General features: G+C 38.2%; 1 protein-coding gene across 1 annotated transcript in view; it reads right to left on the reverse strand.

Annotated features, from left to right (window-relative positions):
* CFH (complement factor H) overlaps positions 1 to 19806 on the reverse strand; it is a 108892-nt gene that overhangs the window by 79811 nt on the left and 9275 nt on the right. The window contains exons 2-5 of the mRNA XM_052654262.1: positions 10591 to 10776; positions 10143 to 10248; positions 7204 to 7280; positions 2297 to 2488 (exon numbers count right to left, since the gene is read on the reverse strand). Of these exons, the coding sequence (XP_052510222.1) occupies positions 2297 to 2488; positions 7204 to 7280; positions 10143 to 10248; positions 10591 to 10776 (561 nt within the window). The remainder of the gene's footprint in view (positions 1 to 2296; positions 2489 to 7203; positions 7281 to 10142; positions 10249 to 10590; positions 10777 to 19806) is intronic.

Raw genomic sequence — 19806 nt, forward strand, 5'->3', positions numbered from 1 at the left:
TCATCTTTATTAACTTGAAATAGTTTTGTAAAAAGGACTTTCTAGGAAGAGAAACACTTCTCTTTGCGTCTCACTGTAGGACAGACTAGATTAGGAAAATGTAAATAATTTAGAGATATTAGATAATGTTAAAAAAATATATGGTAGAAATTTATCCCAAACAAGTATTGGTAAAAAAAAAAAAAAGGTATGGTAATTTTAAATAAATTGGACATAATACATTATGACAAAAGCAAAAACCATCATGAGGTTCTCAAGGGAACATTTCACACAAAGATAGGCACAATAAAGGAGAAAAACAGGAAGGACCTAACAGAAGGAGAAGTGATTAAAAAGAGGTGGCAAGAATACACAGAAGAATTGTACAAAAGAGATCTCAATGACCCAGATAACCACAATTGTGTGGTCACTCACCTATAGTCAGACATCCTGGAGTATGCAGTCAACTGGGCCTTAGGAAGCCTTGCTACAAACAAAACTAGTGGAGGTGATGGAATTCCAGCTGAGCTATTTCAAATCCTAAAAGATAATGCTATTGAAGTGCTGCACTCAATATGCCAGCAATTTTGGAAAACTCAGCAGTGGCACAGGACTGGAAAAATTCAGCTTTCATTCTAATCCCAAAGAAGGGCAATGCCAAAAATGTTCAAGCTACCACACAATTGCACTCATTCACATGCGAGCAAGGTTAATACTCAAAATCCTTCAAGCTAAGTTTCAATAATGTTTGAACAAAGAACCCCCAGATGTACAGCTAGATTTAGAAAAAGCAAAGAAACCAGAGATAAAATCACCAACATCTGCTGGATCATAGAAAAAGAAAGGGAACTCCAGAAAAAACATCTATTTCTGCCTCATTGACTATTCTAAAGCCTTGACTGTGTGGATCACAACAAACTGTGGAAAATTCTTTAAGAGTTGAGAACGCCTGACCATCTTACCTGCCTCCTGGGAAACCAGTAGGTAGGACAAGAAGCAACAGTTAGAACTGGACATGGAACAACTGACTGGTTCAAAATTGAGAAAGGAGTATGTCAAGGCTGTATACTGTCACCCTGCTAATTTAACTTACATGCAGAGTACATAATGCAAAATTTAAAAAGCAGAATCATCACTTTGCCAAAAAAAAGGTCTGTATAGCCAAAGTTATGATGTTTTCCACTAGTCATGTACTGATGTGAGAGCTGGACCATAAAGACAGCTGAGTGTTAAAGAACTGATGCTTTTGAACTGTGGTGCTAGAAGACTCTTGAGAGTCCCTTGGACTGCAAGGAAATCAAACCAGTCAATCCTGAAGGAAATCAGTCCTGAATATTCATTGGAAGGACTGATGCCAATGCTGATGCTCCAATAATACTTTGGCCACCTGATGCAAAGAGCCGACTGATTGGGAAAAACCTCTGATGCTGGAGAAAATTTAGGGCAGGGAGGAAAAGGAGGCAACAGAGGATGAGATGATTGGATCCCATCACTGACTCAACGGTCATGTGTTTGAGCAAACTCTGGGAAATAGTGAAGGACAGGGAAGCCTGGTGCATTGCAATTCATGGGGTTGCAAAGAGTTAGACACTGCTGAGCAACTGAACAACAATAAAATCATCATATTGGTCATGAGGCCAAGGTCAGCAGTATTATGACTGAAGAAATGCTGATTTACAGGTTACTACAGAACTTTTATTTACAGACAAAAATTTATTTAGTGGATTCAATTCAGATCAGCAATATTTATACTAAACTTCCAGTGCAAGTATAAAACAGGACCACTTTTAGAAGTGTTATTCAAAGACAGAATGTCATCATGATACATCAGTAGAGATAAACATTGAATGTTTAGTTTTTCAAATATAAAATGACCTTTTAGAGTTTTAATATTAAAACTTATAGCAGAAATGCTTAAAATTTTAGTTTAGTCATGAGTCAATTACACTTTAATTATGGTTATGAGAATGGACTTTAATGTCATATAACCTAGGTTTGAATCTTACCTCTACCATATACACCATGATCATTTTGGACATGCAATTTAATTTCTTTGCACCATGATTTCCTCAATTATGAAACAGAGATGAACACAGTACATAAATTACATGACCATTTGGAAGGTTAAATAGATGACACATGTAAACAGTTTAGATTACCTACTGTAAAATAGTAAGTGCTGAATTAATGCTAGCGATTGTTAGTATTTTTCAAATCCTATAGGATGCACAATGTTTTGAAAGGCATATTTTCATGAAAAAAAAACTAAACTCATGCAATTAATCAAACCAACAGTAAGTGAGTAAGTTTATCTTACCTACACATTTTGGAGTTTCTGCACTCCAAACACCACCTGCTGAGCAATGTATTTGTTTGGGTCCATTCAGCATGTAGCCTGAATTACACTCAAACTGTACCACTTGTCCATAGGTATATTCTTGGTCTGGTTCCAGGGCACCACTGAAAATTTTCCCATTCTCTGGTTCTGTCACCGGGAAACACTTAACAACTGAAAAAATAAACATAACTTCTTCTAATGAAATTGGAAAACTTTAAAACCTTATCATGAAAAAATGAGTATATATAAATTTGACATTATTGGTTGTATATATTGTATATATATTGTATATATGTACATTATATATATATATATATAACCAACAGCAAGATTACTTTTTTAAAGATGTGTTTATTTGCTAAAACTGTTAGCCAGAAATAAATTCTACTAAGTAAAAACAAAGAAAAACAATAATAGTAGTAAGCTTATCTCTGATTCTTTCCTGTGGGAGTAAGCAAAAAAACACTACCACCTTGAGTTTTGTAATGAAAGTATATATATTTTCACTTTCATTTTTAATGAAAGTGTATATATTTTCCATGAACAGTATGGAAAGGCAAAAAGATAGGATACTGAAAGATGAACTCCCCCAGTCAGTAGGTTCCCAATATGCTAGTGGAGATCAGTGGAGAAATAACTCCAGAAAGAATGAAGGGACAGAGCCAAAGCAAAAACAACACCCAGCTGTGGATGTGACTGGTGATAGAAACAAGGTCTGATGCTATAAAGAGCAATATTGCATAGGAACCTGGAATGTCAGGTACATGAATCAAGGCAAATTGGAAGTGGTCAAATAGGAGATGTTAAGAGTGAACGTCAACATTCTAGGAATCAGCCAACTAAAACGGACTGGAATGGGTGAATTTAACTCAAATGACTATTATATTCCTACTGTGGGCAGGAAACCCTTAGAAAAAATGGAATAGCCATCATACTCAACAAAAGGGTCCGAAATGCAGTACTTGGATGCAATCTCAAAAACAACAGAATGATCTCTGTTCGTTTCCAAGGCAAACCATTCAATATCACAGTAATCAAAGTCTATGCCCCAATCAATAATGCTGAAGAAGCTGAAGTTGGACAGTTCTATGAAGACCTACAAGACCTTCTAGAACTAACACCCAAAAAAATGGCCTTTTCATTATAGGACTGGAATGCAAAAGTAGGAAGTCAAGAAACAACTGGAGTAGCAGGCAAATTTGGCGTTGGAATACAGAATGAAGCAAGGAAAAGGCTAAAAGAGTTTTGCCAAGAGAACACACTGGTCATAGCAAACACCCTCTTCTAACAACACAAGAGAAGACTCTACACATGGACATCACCAGATGGCCAGCACTGAAATCAGATTGATTATATTCTTTGCAGCTAAAGATGGAGAAGCTCTATACAGTCAGCAAAAACAAGAATGGGATCGACTGTGGCTTAGATCATGAACAACTTACTGCCAAATTCAGACTTAAATTGAAGAAAGTAAGGAAAACCACGAAACCATATGACCTAAATCAAATGCCTTATGATTGTACAGTGGAAGTGAGAAATAGATTTAAGGGAATAGATCTGATAGACATATAATGCCTAATAAACTATGGATGGAGGTTCATGACATTGTACAGAGGATAAGGATCAAGACTATTCCCAAGAAAAATAAATGCAAAAAAGCAAAATGGCTGTCTGATGTGGCCTTACAAATAGCTTTGAAAAGAAGAGAAGCCAAAAGCAAAGAAGAAAAGGAAAGATATACCCATTTGAATGCAGAGTTCCAAAGAACAGCAAGGAGAGATAAGAAAGCCTTCCTTAGTGATCAATGCAAAGAAATAGAGGAAAATAATAGAATGAGAAATACTAGAGATCTCTTAAAGAAAGTTAGAGATACCAAGGGAACATTTCATGCAAAGATGGGCTCAATAAAGGACAGAAATGGTATGGACCTAACAGAAGCAGAAGATATTAAGAAGAGATGGCAAGAATACACAGAAGAACTGTACAAAAAAATCTTCATGACCCAGATAATCACGATGGTATGATCACTCACCTAGAGCCAACATCTGGAATGGGAAGTCAAGTGGGCATTAGGAAGCATCACTATGTAGAAAGCTAGTGGAGGTGTTGGAATTCCAGTTGAGCTATTTCAAATCCAGAAAGATGATGCTGTGAAAGTGCTGCAATCAATATGCCAGCAAATTTGGAAAATTCACAGTGGCCACAGGACTGGAAAAAGTCAGTTTTCATTCCAATCCCAAAGAAAGGCAATGCCAAAGAATGCTCAAACTACCCCACAATTGCACTCATCTCACATGCTAGCAAAGTAATGCTCGAAATTCTCCAGGTCAGGCTTCAGCAATACGTGAACTGTGAACTTCCAGATGTTCAAGCTGGATTTAGAAAATGCAGAGGACCCAGAGATCAAATTGCTAACATCCGTTGGATCATCGAAAAAGCAAGAGTTCCAGAAAAAACATCTATTTCTGCTTTCTTGACTATGCCAAAGCCTTTGACTGTGTGGATCACAACAAACTGTGGAAAATTCTTCAACAGATGGGAATACCAGACCACCTGACCTGCCTCTTGAGAAATCCGTATGCAGGTCAGGAATCAACAGTTAGAACCGAACATGGAACAACAGACTGGTTCCAAATAGGGAAAGGAGTACAACAAGGTTGTATATTGTCACCCTTTTCATTTAATTTATATGCAGAGTACATCATGAGAAACGCTGGGCTGGATGAAGTAAAAACTGGCATTAAGATTGCTGGGACAAACATCAATAACCTTAGATATGCAGATGATATCACCCTTATGGCAGAAAGTGAAGAACTAACAAGCCTCTGGATGAAAGTGAAAGCGGAGAATGAAAAAGCTGGCTTAAAGCTCAACATTCAGAAAACAAAGATCATGGCATCTGGTCCCATCACTCATGGGAAATAGATGGGGAAACAGTGGAAACAGTGGCTGACGTTATTTTGAAGGGCTTCAAAATCACTGCAGATGGTGACTGCAGCCATGAAATTAAAAGATGCTTACTCCTTGGAAGGAAAGTTATGACCAACCTAGACAGCATATTAAAAAGCTGAGACCTTACTTTGCCAACAAAGATCCATATAGTCAAGGCTATGGTTTTTCCAGTGGTCATATATGGATGTGAGAGTTGGACTGTAAAGAAAGCTGAGCACCGAAAAATTGATGCTTTTGAACTGTGGTGTTGGAGAAGACTCTTGAGAGTCCCTCTGACTGCAAGGAGATCCAACCAGTCCATCCTAAAGGAGATCTGTCCTGGGTGTTCACTGGAAGGACTGATGTTGAAGCTGAAACCAATTCTTTGGCCGCTTGATGCGAAGAGCTGACTCATTTGAAAAGACCCTGATGCTGGGAAAGATTGAGGGCAGGAGGAGAAGGGGATGACAGAGGATGAGATGGCTGGATGGCATCACCAACTCAATGGAGATGAGTTTGAGTAAACTCCGGGAGTTGGTGATGGACAGGGAGGCCTAGCGTGCTGCAGTCCATGTGGTCGCAGAGTCAGACACAACTGAGCAACTGAACTGAATTGAACTGACATATTTTGTAGTAGCAAAAAAAGTGTTTCTTACATAATTGAGAAATATAAGTTGGAGATACTTAAATACAAAATTTCCATTTAAGTCGCACAATAATACAAAGCTGTATTCTTAAAAGGTATAAAAGCAAACTTTCTGATTATATGTACTTCAAAAAATAAATAGTCTTTAATTTTTCTTCTTCTTCTATATCAAAATAACTAGAGCACTTTTTTTATTTTCCTTATTATTTTCCAATATCCCTTAGGTTTAAGAAAGTCAACCTTTATTTTAGAATAGAATCTCCCAGGATGCTTGTTAAATGGAAACTCTGTGGCTAGCTCCCTGCCCTATCACCCAAGGAACACTGATTAAGTCGATCTTTATGATCCAAAATTTCAGTTTTTAAGAATCACTCCAGATTATTCCAGTGTGGATGTTCCCTAGAACATTTATCCCCTTCCTCTCATTTCTGTTGATGAAAGATCTCCCACTCTCTTTTTCAGAAAACAGGAATTTTGAGTGATCAGTTTTTCTTTCCTTCTTCCTCTGCCTCTGTCTTTCTCTCTCTTTCCTCCCTTCCACTCTCTCTGCCTTGCATTTACCTCTTCTTTTTCCTCTCTACTTACTCATCACCATTCAACTAGGAAAAGTTATTTTCATGATGACAACAGATTATTCTTTTTATTTTATATTGGAGTATAGTCAACAATGTTGTGATAGTTTCAGGTGGACAGCAAAAGGACTCTTATTTTCTTGATGACTACAGATTGTAATCAGTGGTTTAAAATCTGAAAACAGGATGTGCAATTTTTCCATTCTCTCTGCTTTATGGATCAGTAAGAAAGGGCAGAGCTCTTCTTTAGTTTCTGGCTCTTTTCAGTAAACTAAAACCATAGGAAAACTCCTCGTGTCAGGCAGGAGGAAGGAGATGCCTAAACTATGTTCTCTAGTTAAGCTTTTATCTGAGATCCTTGCATTCGGGTAGTTATTTGGCTGAGTGCTCCTTTATTAATAAAGCTGAAACTCTCTTCATTTTAATGTGATATATATGTTATTCCCAGTGGTTAGAATCCAAAAGGAAAAACGAAACTTAGATTTTTTTTTCTAGTCTGTAATACTTGGACTATTAGATTAGATGAACCTGTATTTATTTGTGGTTATTGAAACACTTAACAGCATAGCAATAAAAGATTACATCCAACTCTGTACTATAGTAGAATCCACAAAAATAATTTGAGTAAGAAATATTTAATTATAGAATTTAAGAATATTTAATGTAAGACATTTCCCCCCAAAATCCATATTTTAAACATATGCTTTAATATACTTGTAAATCAGTTTTACATCTACCTTCACATATGGGAATATCATTGGTCCATCCATTTGTGTCACATTCACGGAAATTCATCTCACCCAGCATCTGATACCTGAAAATCAAAAATAACAGAATTGTGAGCTGATGTGTGTTTATGTGCACTTTTAAGTTTGATACCATTTCAAATATCCAGAAACTCTATTTCAAGGAAAACTATTAATAAGAGCACATGCTTCCCTCCTGCCTCAGGAAAGACCCTTAATTAAGCCCTCAGGTGCATGGACTTAAATTATCAAAATCCTTGGTTTGTGAAACAAACTCATAACTGTTTCATGCACTTTTATTTTTCCGGTTGAGTCAGTTAATGAGGTACACTTAACAATGTAATAAGCTCCATGAACTATCACTAAAACCAAAGATAAAAAACATGAGACGATGATAAAAGCAGTAAACAACAGTTCACTGTATGTTACCCCAGTCCACTCTTTTTCCATATTTCTATCCATAGTCCTACCCTCCACGATTGTGATATTTTCTGGACACTGTACTTTTTTTAAACATGATCAAGGACAATGCTAGCAAGAATATTTCGGTGTGGCTTATTGTCAGCACTTGTCTCCATCTCTCATCTCCATCCTGGCGATGTTTTCCAGAGTGTGGTCACCAAGTCAAGTCCGCTTACATAAGTAATTCAGTGTGAAATTATACTAACTCATCAAGCCTGAGCTTCAAACCAAAGATGCTGTACTTGCACAGGGAACAATGCTCAATGTCATGTGGCAGCCTGAATGGGATGGGAGTTTGGGAGAATGGATACATACATGTGTATGGCTGAGTTCCTTTGCTGTGCACTTTAAACTATCACAACATTGTTAACTGCTATATTCCAATACAAAATACTGTTGCTGCTGCTAAGTCGCATCAGTCGTGTCCGACTCTGTGCGACCCCATAGACAGCAGCCCACCAGGCTCCTCTGTCCCTGGGATTCTCCAGGCAAGAATACTGGAGTGGATTGCCATTTCCTTCTCCAAGGCATGCATGGTAAGTCGCTTCAGTTGTGTCTGGCTCTTTGCAACTCCATGGAGGGCAGCCCACCAGGCTGTCCTGTCCACGGGATTCTCCAGGCAAGACTATTGCAGTGGGTTGCCATTTCCTTCTCCATACAAAATACAAAGCTTTAAAAAAAAAAAAAAGAAAAAACTTCTCAAATTTATTACATTTGACAATTGGAAGCAAGAAGACATTTTTTTTAAACTCAAAAAATAAATAAGGAAAGGCATTTTGATAACCACAAGCGAGAGAATTTGGGGGGGAAAAAAAAAAAAGGCCTCTTATAAACTTTCAAAGAACTGTACCTGGACAAACATTTCCTTTGACCCTGAATGAGAGCTGTCCTGCTAGTTACACAAGTGAATAAACGCTCTCCTTCAAAAAACACTTTGACTTCTTGGATTGGGGTTGATTTGTTTCTAATTCTCTAAGGGAAGAAATCGTTACAGTAGAGTAAATGGAAGTCACGGGAACTTGAACTCAAACTTTTACTCTGTGCCCCTGTCACACGAAGGAACAAGATAATTGGTTGTCAAAGGTTCTTCTGTGGCTCCTTTATTGGCTCCGCCTAACAGAGGAACATTTCCTGCTGACTATTTTCCACCAGGGACCCAGTCATTCGCGCAAACCTCTCTCCGGAGTTCTGCGAAATTCTACACAAATCCTCCTACTGCCACCGGCTAACCCCGGAAATTCAAATTTCTGGGGAATGAAAATAGAACCTGGGGAATAAATCTAACCTTATTTCCCCTCCGCGCTAAGTTTCCTTTGGCAGGCTCACAGGGTCCCGCATACCGAAGCCGCAGAGCCAGCCCTTCAGACGGCGCTCCCAGCTCAAAATGGCCGCCCGGGCGCCTCAGCCTGGGGCCCCGTGCTGGCGCCGCGCTACCCACTGCGCTCTGGAGCCTGAGCCCCGCGCTGCCCCGCCCGCGGGAATCCCCCAACCCGGCCCCGCGTTCCCCGCCGAGGAGACCCTGAGAAGCAGCCCAGCTTGCTCATAGCCTGCAGTACTTATTTCTCCCACCAAGTCCGTGATGCGCTTGCTATGTTTCTGCTTTTGTAAGTGAGGAAATTGGAATAAAGTGCTATTTTCTAAAAATACATATAGTTATTAAGTGGTAGCGTTTTGGAATACGGACTTACTTCAAAGCCTAAGCTCTAAAATATTATATTGCTTCAAATCAAGAAATAAATAGGGAGTGAATAGTGATTCCACGTGTAATTTCCTCACCCTATGTATAATATAAAAGTACAACGATCCAGTTTTCCTATGTATAAAACTTTCTTCAAAACAAGGTGCTGGGAGTCACAAGAAAGAAAGAACACTGAGGAGGTCACAACACAGGGTTAAGACTAGCTGAGCTGTGGGAATCCAGCAGGTGCTTAGAAGGTACAAAGTCACCTCTTCTGAGCATAGCAGCATTTTTGGTCTGCATGATAAGCGTAATTTACAGATTGTGGAAACTTAAAGAATGATAGTTATTATTTCAGTGTTCAGTTAGTCTGATTTCTCATAAATTGTATAAAATTTCATCAAAATAGAGCCACGTTCTCTAATTTTGTTACCATTCCCACTGCCCCTGAGATATGGAATTCTTATTCTGCACATAATAGGATACGGTGAGGACTCATTGCAGAGAATTTTTATTTAAATGTGTACAATTTTCCCACTCTCTTGTAACTTATACTCTACCAGAGTAATTATAATTCGTTTTAGTTGTTCAATGTTGAGGAGATGATCATATTATCCAAATATAATGATTTTCATTATAGTTTACATTTTCAGATTACTTGTGTGTTACATATAAAAATGCTCATAGAAAAATATAATAACCTTAAACACATAAATAAGGTCAGTTTCTATTTACTCTTTCCAGTATGAAAGATCTGAATTATAAACTGCTCTTTCTGTTGATGACATACCCCTCATCACACGTATAAACAACTTTTGCACCATATTCAAACTGAGTTCCTTCTGCAAGATGGAAAGAACCAAATGGAGTGTCTCCAGGGTGTGCACAGGGCTTTTCTAAAATGAAAAAGAAAAAGAATATGATGCTAGCATGTAGCACAGAGAGTAACAATTTACATAGGAGTTAAAGAACAAGGATATCTGATATTGTTTTAGAGAACAGAATTGGAAATATAGAAAAGTGAAAAATGCCAAAGTTATCTTTATGACATTTTTTTTTTAATTTTGGAAGATGACAACCCCTTTTTAAGAATGATGAGGATATATTGCTTTGTATTTAAATGACACTAGTGATAGAATTCAGCCAGTATTGCCACAATAGCATTTGTTAGTTATTTATTAATTAAATAGTTATTTTCACGACTTTTCACAGTTTTCACAAAAGTAGGAATTACTTACTCCGACATATCCTCGATGGATGAAGAGACACCCATTTTCCACCCTTGCACACCATTACAATACTCCCCAGAGTTCTGTATCCAGGGCTGCATTTATATGTAGCCTGAGTGCCCTCTTGATATGTTTGTTCAGTCCAAGAACCTGAAAGGATTTCTGTTTCCTTTCTGGGAGGGGGTTCTTTACAGTCTACAAAAAAAAAAAAAAAAGTGTTTAAATACAATGAAAACTGAAGTATTTTTAGGTTATTTTTGCTTTAAAGAAAACCTATACAGGTCCATCCAATGTAAGTCTTAATATATATTTTTTAACCTTACAAAAATTAAATCTAAATAGATTTGTAAGAATAACTTTCAAGATAAATAGTTACACTTTCAGTTCAGTTCTGTTTAGTACAGTTGCTCAGTCATGTCTGACTTTTTGCGACCCCATGAATCGCAGCACACCAGGCCTCCCTGTCCATCACCAACTCCCGGATTTCACTCAGACTCATATCCATCCAGTCGGTGATGCCATCCAGCCATCTCATCCTCTGCCGTGCCCTTCTCCTCCTCCCCCCAATCCCTCCCAGCATCAGAGTCTTTTCCAATGAGCCAACTCTTCGCATGAGGTAGCCAAAGTACTGGAGTTTCAGCTTCAGCATCATTCCCTCCAAAGAAATCCCAGGGCTGATCTCCTTCAGAATGGACTGGTTGGATCTCCTTGCAGTCCAAGGGACTCTCAAGAGTCTTCTCCAACACCACAGTGCAAAAGCATCAATTCTTCGGTGCTCAGCTTTCTTTACAGTCCAACTCTCACATCCATCCATGACCACTGGAAAAACCATAGCCTTGACTAGATGGACCTTAGTTGGCAAATTAATGTCTCTGCTTTTCAATATGCTAGCTAGGTTGCTCATAACTTTTCTCCAAGGAGTAAGCATCTTTTAATTTCATGGCTGCAGTCACCATCTGAAGTGATTTTGGAGCCCCAAAAAATAAAGTCTGACACTGTTTCCACTGTTTCCCCATCTATTTCCCATGAAGTGATGGGACCAGATGCCATGATCTTCATTTTCTGAATGTTGAGCTTTAAGCCAACTTTTTCACTCTCCTCTTTCAGTTTCATCAGGAAGCTTTTTAGTTCGTCTTCACTTTCGGCCATAAGGGTGGTGTCATCTGCATATCTGAAGTTATTGATATTTCTGCTGGCAATCTTGATACCAGCTTGGGCTTCTTCCAGACCAGCGTTCCTCATGATGTACTCTGCATATAAGTTAAATAAACAGGGTGACAATATACAGCCTTGATGTACTCCTTTTCCTATTTGGACCAGTCTGTTGTTCCATGTCCAGTTCTAACTGTTGCTTCCTGACCTGGATATAGGTTTCTCAAGAGGCAGGTCAGGTGGTCTGGTATTCCCATCTCTTTCAGAATTTTCCACAGTTTATTGTGATCCACACAGTCAAAGGCTTTGGCATAGTCAATGATGCAGAAATAGATGTTTTTCTGGAACTTTCTTGCTTTTTCGATGGTCCAGCGCATGTTGGCAATTTGATTGATTTCTATAATTCTGCTCTTTTCTAAGGGCTTCCCTGGTAGTTTAGCTGGTAATGAATCCACCTGCAATTCAGGAGAACCTGGTTCAGTTCCTGGGTTTGGAAGATCCCCTTGAAGAAAGAATAGTCTATCCACTCCAGTATTCTTGGGCTTCACTGGTGACACAGACGGTAAAGAATTCGCTGCAATGTGGGAGACCTGGGTTCAGTTCCTAGGTTGATACGATCCCCTGGAGGAGGGCATGGCAACCCACTCCATATTCTTATCTGGATAGTCCCCATGGACAGAGGAGCCTGATGGGCTACAGTCCATGGGGGTCACAGAGTTGGACACGACTGAGAGATTAAGCACAGCACCGCACATTCGTTCTTAAATTCAGGAAATACTAGGCACTATTCTAAGGTTTGAAGAAACAAAAATGGATATGGAGACAAAGTGTTGTCACTCTAGTAAGGAAGTTATTGCATATGTATTCAAAGAGATGACTTATCCAGGTGTCTGAAATCTTCATCAAGACCTTGTATAGTCTGCTCTACCACCAATTCTATATAATCTCTTGAACCTCGGTAACCTTGGGGCTGGAGCGGTCAAGTATATGTGTAAATGTGATTGACAATCCCAAATTGAAACCCACTCTGGCACTCTAGCAATTAGAAACCACTGAAGATAAAAAGGAATAAAATCGAATCCTTACTTTTCTCAGAAAACTGTCATTAGGAAACTCATGAATTCAGGAAATAAATTGTAAAAAGTATACACATATTAGAATGTTTTTAATTAAAATTCTATTTATGAAGATTTAATCTATACAAAATTCAAAGGAAAATTTTCTGCAAAATTATTGTCCACACAAAAGCACTTCTTGCAATAACACAACCAAAAGAAAAATACAGGAGGATGATAGAACATTTTCTTAAGAATGGCTGATAATATAACCATTACTAAAATAAAAGACATCATAATTAAGTGATTTTTTTGGACAAATTTCAATGACAAAAATGTAAAGGGAATGACACCTGATTTTGTAGAAAAAGAAATGTTATAAATATTATATTAAATAAAATTAGAGGTATAAATTACTAAAGCAATTTGATGACAATTATAAAGAATCTTAAAAATGCTCATGTAAATTAAAGATTTTCAAACCAAAAAAAGATCCTAAAGCAATAATAAAAGTTTTTCTAAGATTCTTACGTACAGAATGTTTATTCCAACACTTTCATAGTGGAAAAAATAAGATATGTTAATGTGAATATTGTCATATTGTAGTACATTCACCTGAGGAAATATTTTATGGTTTTTGAAAATTGTCTTTTGGGGAATATTTAATCATATGGCTAAATGTTAGCACAAGAGTAAGGGGGAAGGTATTATAGATTTTTTGTTTCTAATAAAGATATATTATAGTGATCAAGGATCAGAATGGTCAGTAGTTAAAGCTGACTTTCAGCAGCACTAATGGAAACCAGAAGATGTTAACTTATCACTTCTATCTGCATAAAGCAATAATTGTCTACTTAGAATCCTACATAAAGGAACAATTTTTTTAAGGTTCAAGATTTCAGTTAATGGAATGTGAGAGAATTTGCTTTATAGATTCACATTAAGGGAAAATAAAATATGTACTTTAGAAAAAGGAAAACTTTCTCAGATATAAGGTTTGCAATGAAAGAAAAACAAAAACAGCACCTAAACAAATAAGTCTAAGAGAACACCAACTGTGAAACAATAAAACTGTAGTCTTATGTAATTTAAAATACATATATATTCATACATACATACATATACATAAAATACAGGACAACCATGTGTTAACTGAAGAATAGAACAGAAAATGAAGGATATAACTTGCAGGATAACAATGTCCAGAGGAATGAAGAGATATGAACCAGCTGTCATAGCTTTGATGAGGGGTCAGCCTAACTGGGCATCCATCCTCAGTTATTTAAACCAACATTAACCTAGGTACTGCTGAGAAGCTACATGACCAGATATAATCCTAAACACTTAATTTTAAACAAGCTAATTATCCTGGATAACTGGTGTGGGCCTGATTACATCACTTGAATGGCTTTTAAAGCAGTACTGAACCTGATCAAAAAGAGAGAAACTGTACTGTGGACTCAGCTTCCTTACCTGTGCTCCATCCTTTCTGACAAACAGCCCTATGAAGTTTAGACCTGCTTACCCACAGTGCAGGCTTCCCTGGTGTTTCAAGGTAAAGAATTTGCCTGCTAATGCAGGAAATGTGGGTTTGATCCCTGATCTGGGAAGATCCCATAGAATAGGAAATAGCAGTTCATAAAAGACTCTGAAATGCAGTACTTGGATGCAATCTCAAAAATGACAGAATGATCTCTGATCATTTCCAAACCATACAATATCACAGTAATACAAGGCTATGCCCCAACCAGTAAGGCTGAAGAAGTTGATGTTGAACGGTTCTGTGAAGACCTACAAGACCTTTTAGAACTAAAACACAAAAAAGATGTCCTTTTCATTATAGGGGACTGGAATGCAAAAGTACCAGATCAAGAAACACCTGGAGTAACAGGCAAAATTTGGCCTTCGAATACAGAATGAAGCAGGGAAAAGGTTAATAGAGTTTTGCCAAGAGAATGCACTAGTCATAGCAAACATCTTCTTTCAACGACACAACAGAAGACTCTACATATGGACATCACCAGATGGTCAATATTGAAATCAGATTGATTATATTCTTTGCAGCCAAAGATGGAGAAGCTCTATACAGTCAGCAAAAAGAAGACCAGGATTAACTGTGGCTCAGATCATGACTGCTTATTGCCAAATTCAGACTTACATTGAAGAAAGTAGGGAAAACCAAAAGACCATTCAGGTATGACCTAAATCAAATACCTTACAATTACACAGTGGAACTGAAAAATAGATTTAAGGGATTAGATTTGATAGACAGAGTGCCTGAAGAACTATGGACAGAGGTTCATGACTTTGTGCAGGAGGCAAGGATCAAGACCATCCCCAAATAAAAGAAAAGCAAAAAAGCAAAATCGCTGTCAGAGGAGGCCTTATAAATAGCTTTGAAAAGAAGAGAAGCCAAAAGCAAAGGAGAAACAGAAACATATAAACATCTGAATGAAGAGTTCTAAAGAATAGCAAGGAGAGATAAGAAAGCCTTTCTCAGTGATCAGTGAAAAGAAACAGAAGAAAACAATAGAATGAGAAAGACTAGCAATCTCTTCAAGAAAATCAGAGATACCAAGAGAACATTTCATGCAAAGATGGGCACAATAAAGGACAGAAATGGTATGGACCTAACAGAATAAGAAGATATTAAGAAGAGGTGGCAAGAATACACAGAACAACTATGCAAAAAAGATTTTTACAACCCAGATAACCACAATGATTTGATCACTCACCTAGATCCAAACATCTTGCAATGTGAAGTCAAGTGGGCCTTAGGAAGTATCACTATAAAGAAAGCTAGTGGAGGTGATGCAATTCCAGTTGAGCTATTTCAAATCCTAAAAGATGCAGTGAAAGTGCTACACTCACTCTGCCAGCAAATTTGGAAAAACTTAGCAGTGGCCACAGGACCGGAAAAGGTCAGTTTTCATGCCAATCCCAAAGAAAGTCAATGCCAAACAATGTTCAAACTACTGCGTAATTGCACTCATCTCAGATGCTAGTAAAGACATGCTCAAAATTCACCAAGCTAAAGTTCAACAGTACATGAACCATGAACTTCCAGATGTTAAAGCTGGATTTAGAAAAGGCAGAGGAACCAGAGATCAAATTGCTAACATCCGCTGGATCATCGAAAAAGCAAGAGAGTTCTAGAAAAACATCTACTTCTGCTTTATGGACTATGCCAAAGCCTTTGACTGTGTGAATCACAACAAACTGTGGAAAATTCTTCAAGAGATGGGAATACCAGACCACCCAACCTGCCTCTTGAGAAATCCATATGCATGTCAGGAAGCAACAGTTAGAACTGGACATAGAACAACAGACTGGTTCCAAATAGGAAAAGGAGTATGTCAAGACTATATATTGTCACCCTGCTTATTTAAATTATATGCAGAGTACATCATGAGAAATGCTGGGCTGGAGGAAGCACAAGTTGGAATCAAGATTGCCGGGAGAAATATCAATAACCTCAGATATGCAGATGACACCACCCTTATGGCAGAAAGTGAAGAAGAATTAAAGAGCCTCTTGATGAAAGTGAAAGAGGAGAGTGAAAATGTTGACTTAAAACTCACCATTCAGAAAACAAAGATCATTGCATCTGATCCCATCACTTCGTGGGAAATAGATGGGGAAACAATGGAAACAGTGGCAGACTTTTATTTGAGGGGGCTCCAAAATCACTGCAGATGGTGATTGCAGCCATGAAATTAAAAGATGCTTGCTCCTTGGAAGGAAAGTAATGACCAACCTAGATAGCATATTCAAAAGCAGAGACATTACTTTTCCAATAAAGGTCTGTCTAGTCAAAACTAAGTATGGATGTGAGAGTTGGACTGTAAAGAAAGCTGAGCGCTGAAGAATTGATGCTTTTGAACTGTGGTGTTGGAAAGACTCTTGAGAGTCCCTTGGACTGCAAGGAGATCCAACCAGTTTATTCTAAAGAAAATCAGTCCTGAATATCCATTGGAAAGACTGATGTTGAAGCTGAAACTCCAATACTTTGGCTACCTGATACGAAGAGCTGACTCATTTGAAAAGACCCTGATGCTGGGAAAGATTGAGGGCAGGAGGAGAAGGGGATGGCAGAGAATGAGATAGTTGGATGGCATCACTGACTCAATGGACATGAGTTTGAGTAAACTCCAGGAGTTGGCGGTGGACAGGGAGGCCAGGCATGCATGCTTCAGTCCATGGGGTCACAAAGAGTTTGACACAACTGAGTGACTGAACGGAACTGAACTGAACCAGTATTCTTGCCTGGGAAATCTCATGGACAGAGGTGCCTGGTGTGTCACATTGGGTCGCAAGAGTAGGACACGATTTAGTGACTGAAGAACAATAAACAGCCACAATTGCATTGGAGAGCTTCTTTCTTCTGATAGATCTCTATCTTGATAGGCAGGTAGGTAAATAGATAGATAGATTTCTGTTGTTCCTTTGCTGCTAAGTCACGTCTGACTCTTTTGGAACCCCCTGGGCTGAATCCTACAGCGGGTTGCCATTTCCTTCTGCAGGGGATCTTCCTGACTCGGGATTGAATCTGCATCCCCTGCACTGGCAGGCGATTATTTACCACTGAGCCAACAGGGAAGCCAGATTGATAGATACATAGATGAAAAACTTTTACTATTATGTTTCTCTAGTTGAACCCTGGCTGATAGATGAATACCAAACTTTGAAAAGAAGGCATATTTTAATTTCTAAGTTAATTGTCAAAATTATAGAAGCAGAATTTAGATAAAAATTCCATCCTGCTTGACAGGAAAAGATTAAATAACAAGAAATAACTAAATCAAAAGATGGCAGGGTCAAAGAGAGGAAAAAATACAGAAATGGGGATTGAATGTTAGATTTTAACTCAAACATAGTAATTTTATCAGATAGAAGTAGATTAAATATAGTTCAAAGTCAATTGTCTTTACTAAATTAGTATCTTTGATATTTGCACTCCCATCCTCACTGCAGCATTACTTAGAATAGCCAAGATAAGGAAACAACTTAAGTGGACCTTGACAAATGAATGGATAAAGAAAATGCTCTATATATCTATAGTGGAATATTATTAGGCCATAAAAAGAGGTCAGTTGTGCCATTTGCCACAACATGGATGACTCTTGAGGGTTTTTGCTAAGTGAAACAAGTCAGAGAGAGAGATTAAAAAACTATGATATCACTTACGTGTGAGGAAAAAGAAAGATAATGGGTAAAAGACGAATGGATTTCACCAAAAAGAAAATCCAGGTTGATCAATAAACTTATTAAAAACTGCTCAAAATGCAAATAAAAATTAAAACCATAATAAGCTGCAAATAAAATAATATGACATTGGCAAACTTATTTAATGTCTAAAAATCCTACTACTTGGAAAGATTGTGGAGCATTAGTAACTGTTGTTGGGAAGGAAAATTGGAACTCCCAGGACAGAGAGGAACTTAGCAACTCACAGTGAAGTTGAAACTATCTTTATCACTCAGCTATTTTCCAGCTGAGCTATTTCAAAACCAAAGGATGATGCTGTTAAAGTGCTGCAATCAATATGCCAGCAAATTTGGAAAACTCAGCAGTGGCCACAGGACTGGAAAAGGTCAGTTTTCATTCCAATCTAAAAGAAAGGCAATGTCAAAGAATGTTTGAACTACCACACAATTGCACTCATCTCACATGCTAGCAAAGTAATGCTCAAAATTCTCCAAGCCAGGCTTCAACAGTACATGAACCATGAACTTCCAGATGTTCAAGTTGGATTTAGAAAGGGCAGGGGAACCAGAGATCAAATTGCTAACATCTGCTGGATCATTGAAAAAGCAAGAGAGTTCCAGAAAAAAACATCTACATCTGCCTTATTGACTACGTCAAAGCCTTTGACTGTATGGATCACAACAAACTGTGTAAAATTCTTCAAGAGATTGGAATACCAGACCACCTTACCTGCCTCCTGAGAAATCTGTATGCAGGTCAAGAAGCCACAGTTAGAACTGGACACGGAACAACAGACTGGTTTCAAATTGCGAAAGAAGTACATCAAGGCTGTGTATTGTCACCCTGCTTATTTAACTTCTATGCATAGTACATCATGTGAAATTCTGGGCTGGAAGAAGCCCAAGCTAGATTTAAGATTGCTGGGAGAAATATCAATAACCTCAGATATGCAGATGATACCACCCTTATGGCAGAAAGTGAAGAAGATTTAAAGAGCCTCTGGATGAAAGTAAAAGAGGAGAGTGAAAAAGCAGGCTTAAAGCTCAACATTGAGAAAACTAAGATCATCTGATCCCATCACTTCATGGCAAATAGATGGGCAAAGAATGGAAAATGAGAGACTATTTTTTGAGGCTCCAAAATCACTGTTGATGGTGACTGAAGCCGCAAAATTAAAAGCTCCTTGGAAGAAAAGCTATGACCAACCTAGACAGCATATTAAAAAGCAGAGACATTTGGCCAACAAAGGTCCATCTAGTCAAGCTATGGTTTTTCCTACAGTCATGTATGGATGTGGGAGTTGGACTATAAAGACAGCTGAGCACCAAAGAATTGATACTTTTGAACTGTGGTGTTGGAGAAGACTCTTGAGAGTCCCTTGGACTGCAAGGAGATCCAACCAGTCCATCCTGAAGGAAATCAGTCCTGATTCATTGAAGGACTGATGCTGAAACTCCAATATTTTGGCCACCTGATGTGAAGAACTGACCCATTTGAAAGACCCTGATGCTGGGAAAGATTGAAGGCAGAAGGATAAGGGATGACAGTGAATGAGATGGTTGGATGGCATCATCGACTCGATGGACATGAGTTTGAGTCATCCCCAGGAGTTGGTAATGGACAGGGAAGCCTGGTGTGCTACAGTACATGGGGTCGCAATAAGTCGGACACTATTGAGAGACTGAACTGAACTGAAGAGCTATTTTATTCCTAGGAATACACTAAACTAGATTTTCATGTATGGTAATATTATATAGTCATATGTGGGTTTTTTCATAATTAAAAATGGAAATAACTTCAAAGTCTGTCA

Source organism: Budorcas taxicolor, chromosome 16 (assembly GCF_023091745.1).
Source record: "Budorcas taxicolor isolate Tak-1 chromosome 16, Takin1.1, whole genome shotgun sequence".
Lineage (NCBI taxonomy): Eukaryota > Metazoa > Chordata > Mammalia > Artiodactyla > Bovidae > Budorcas > Budorcas taxicolor.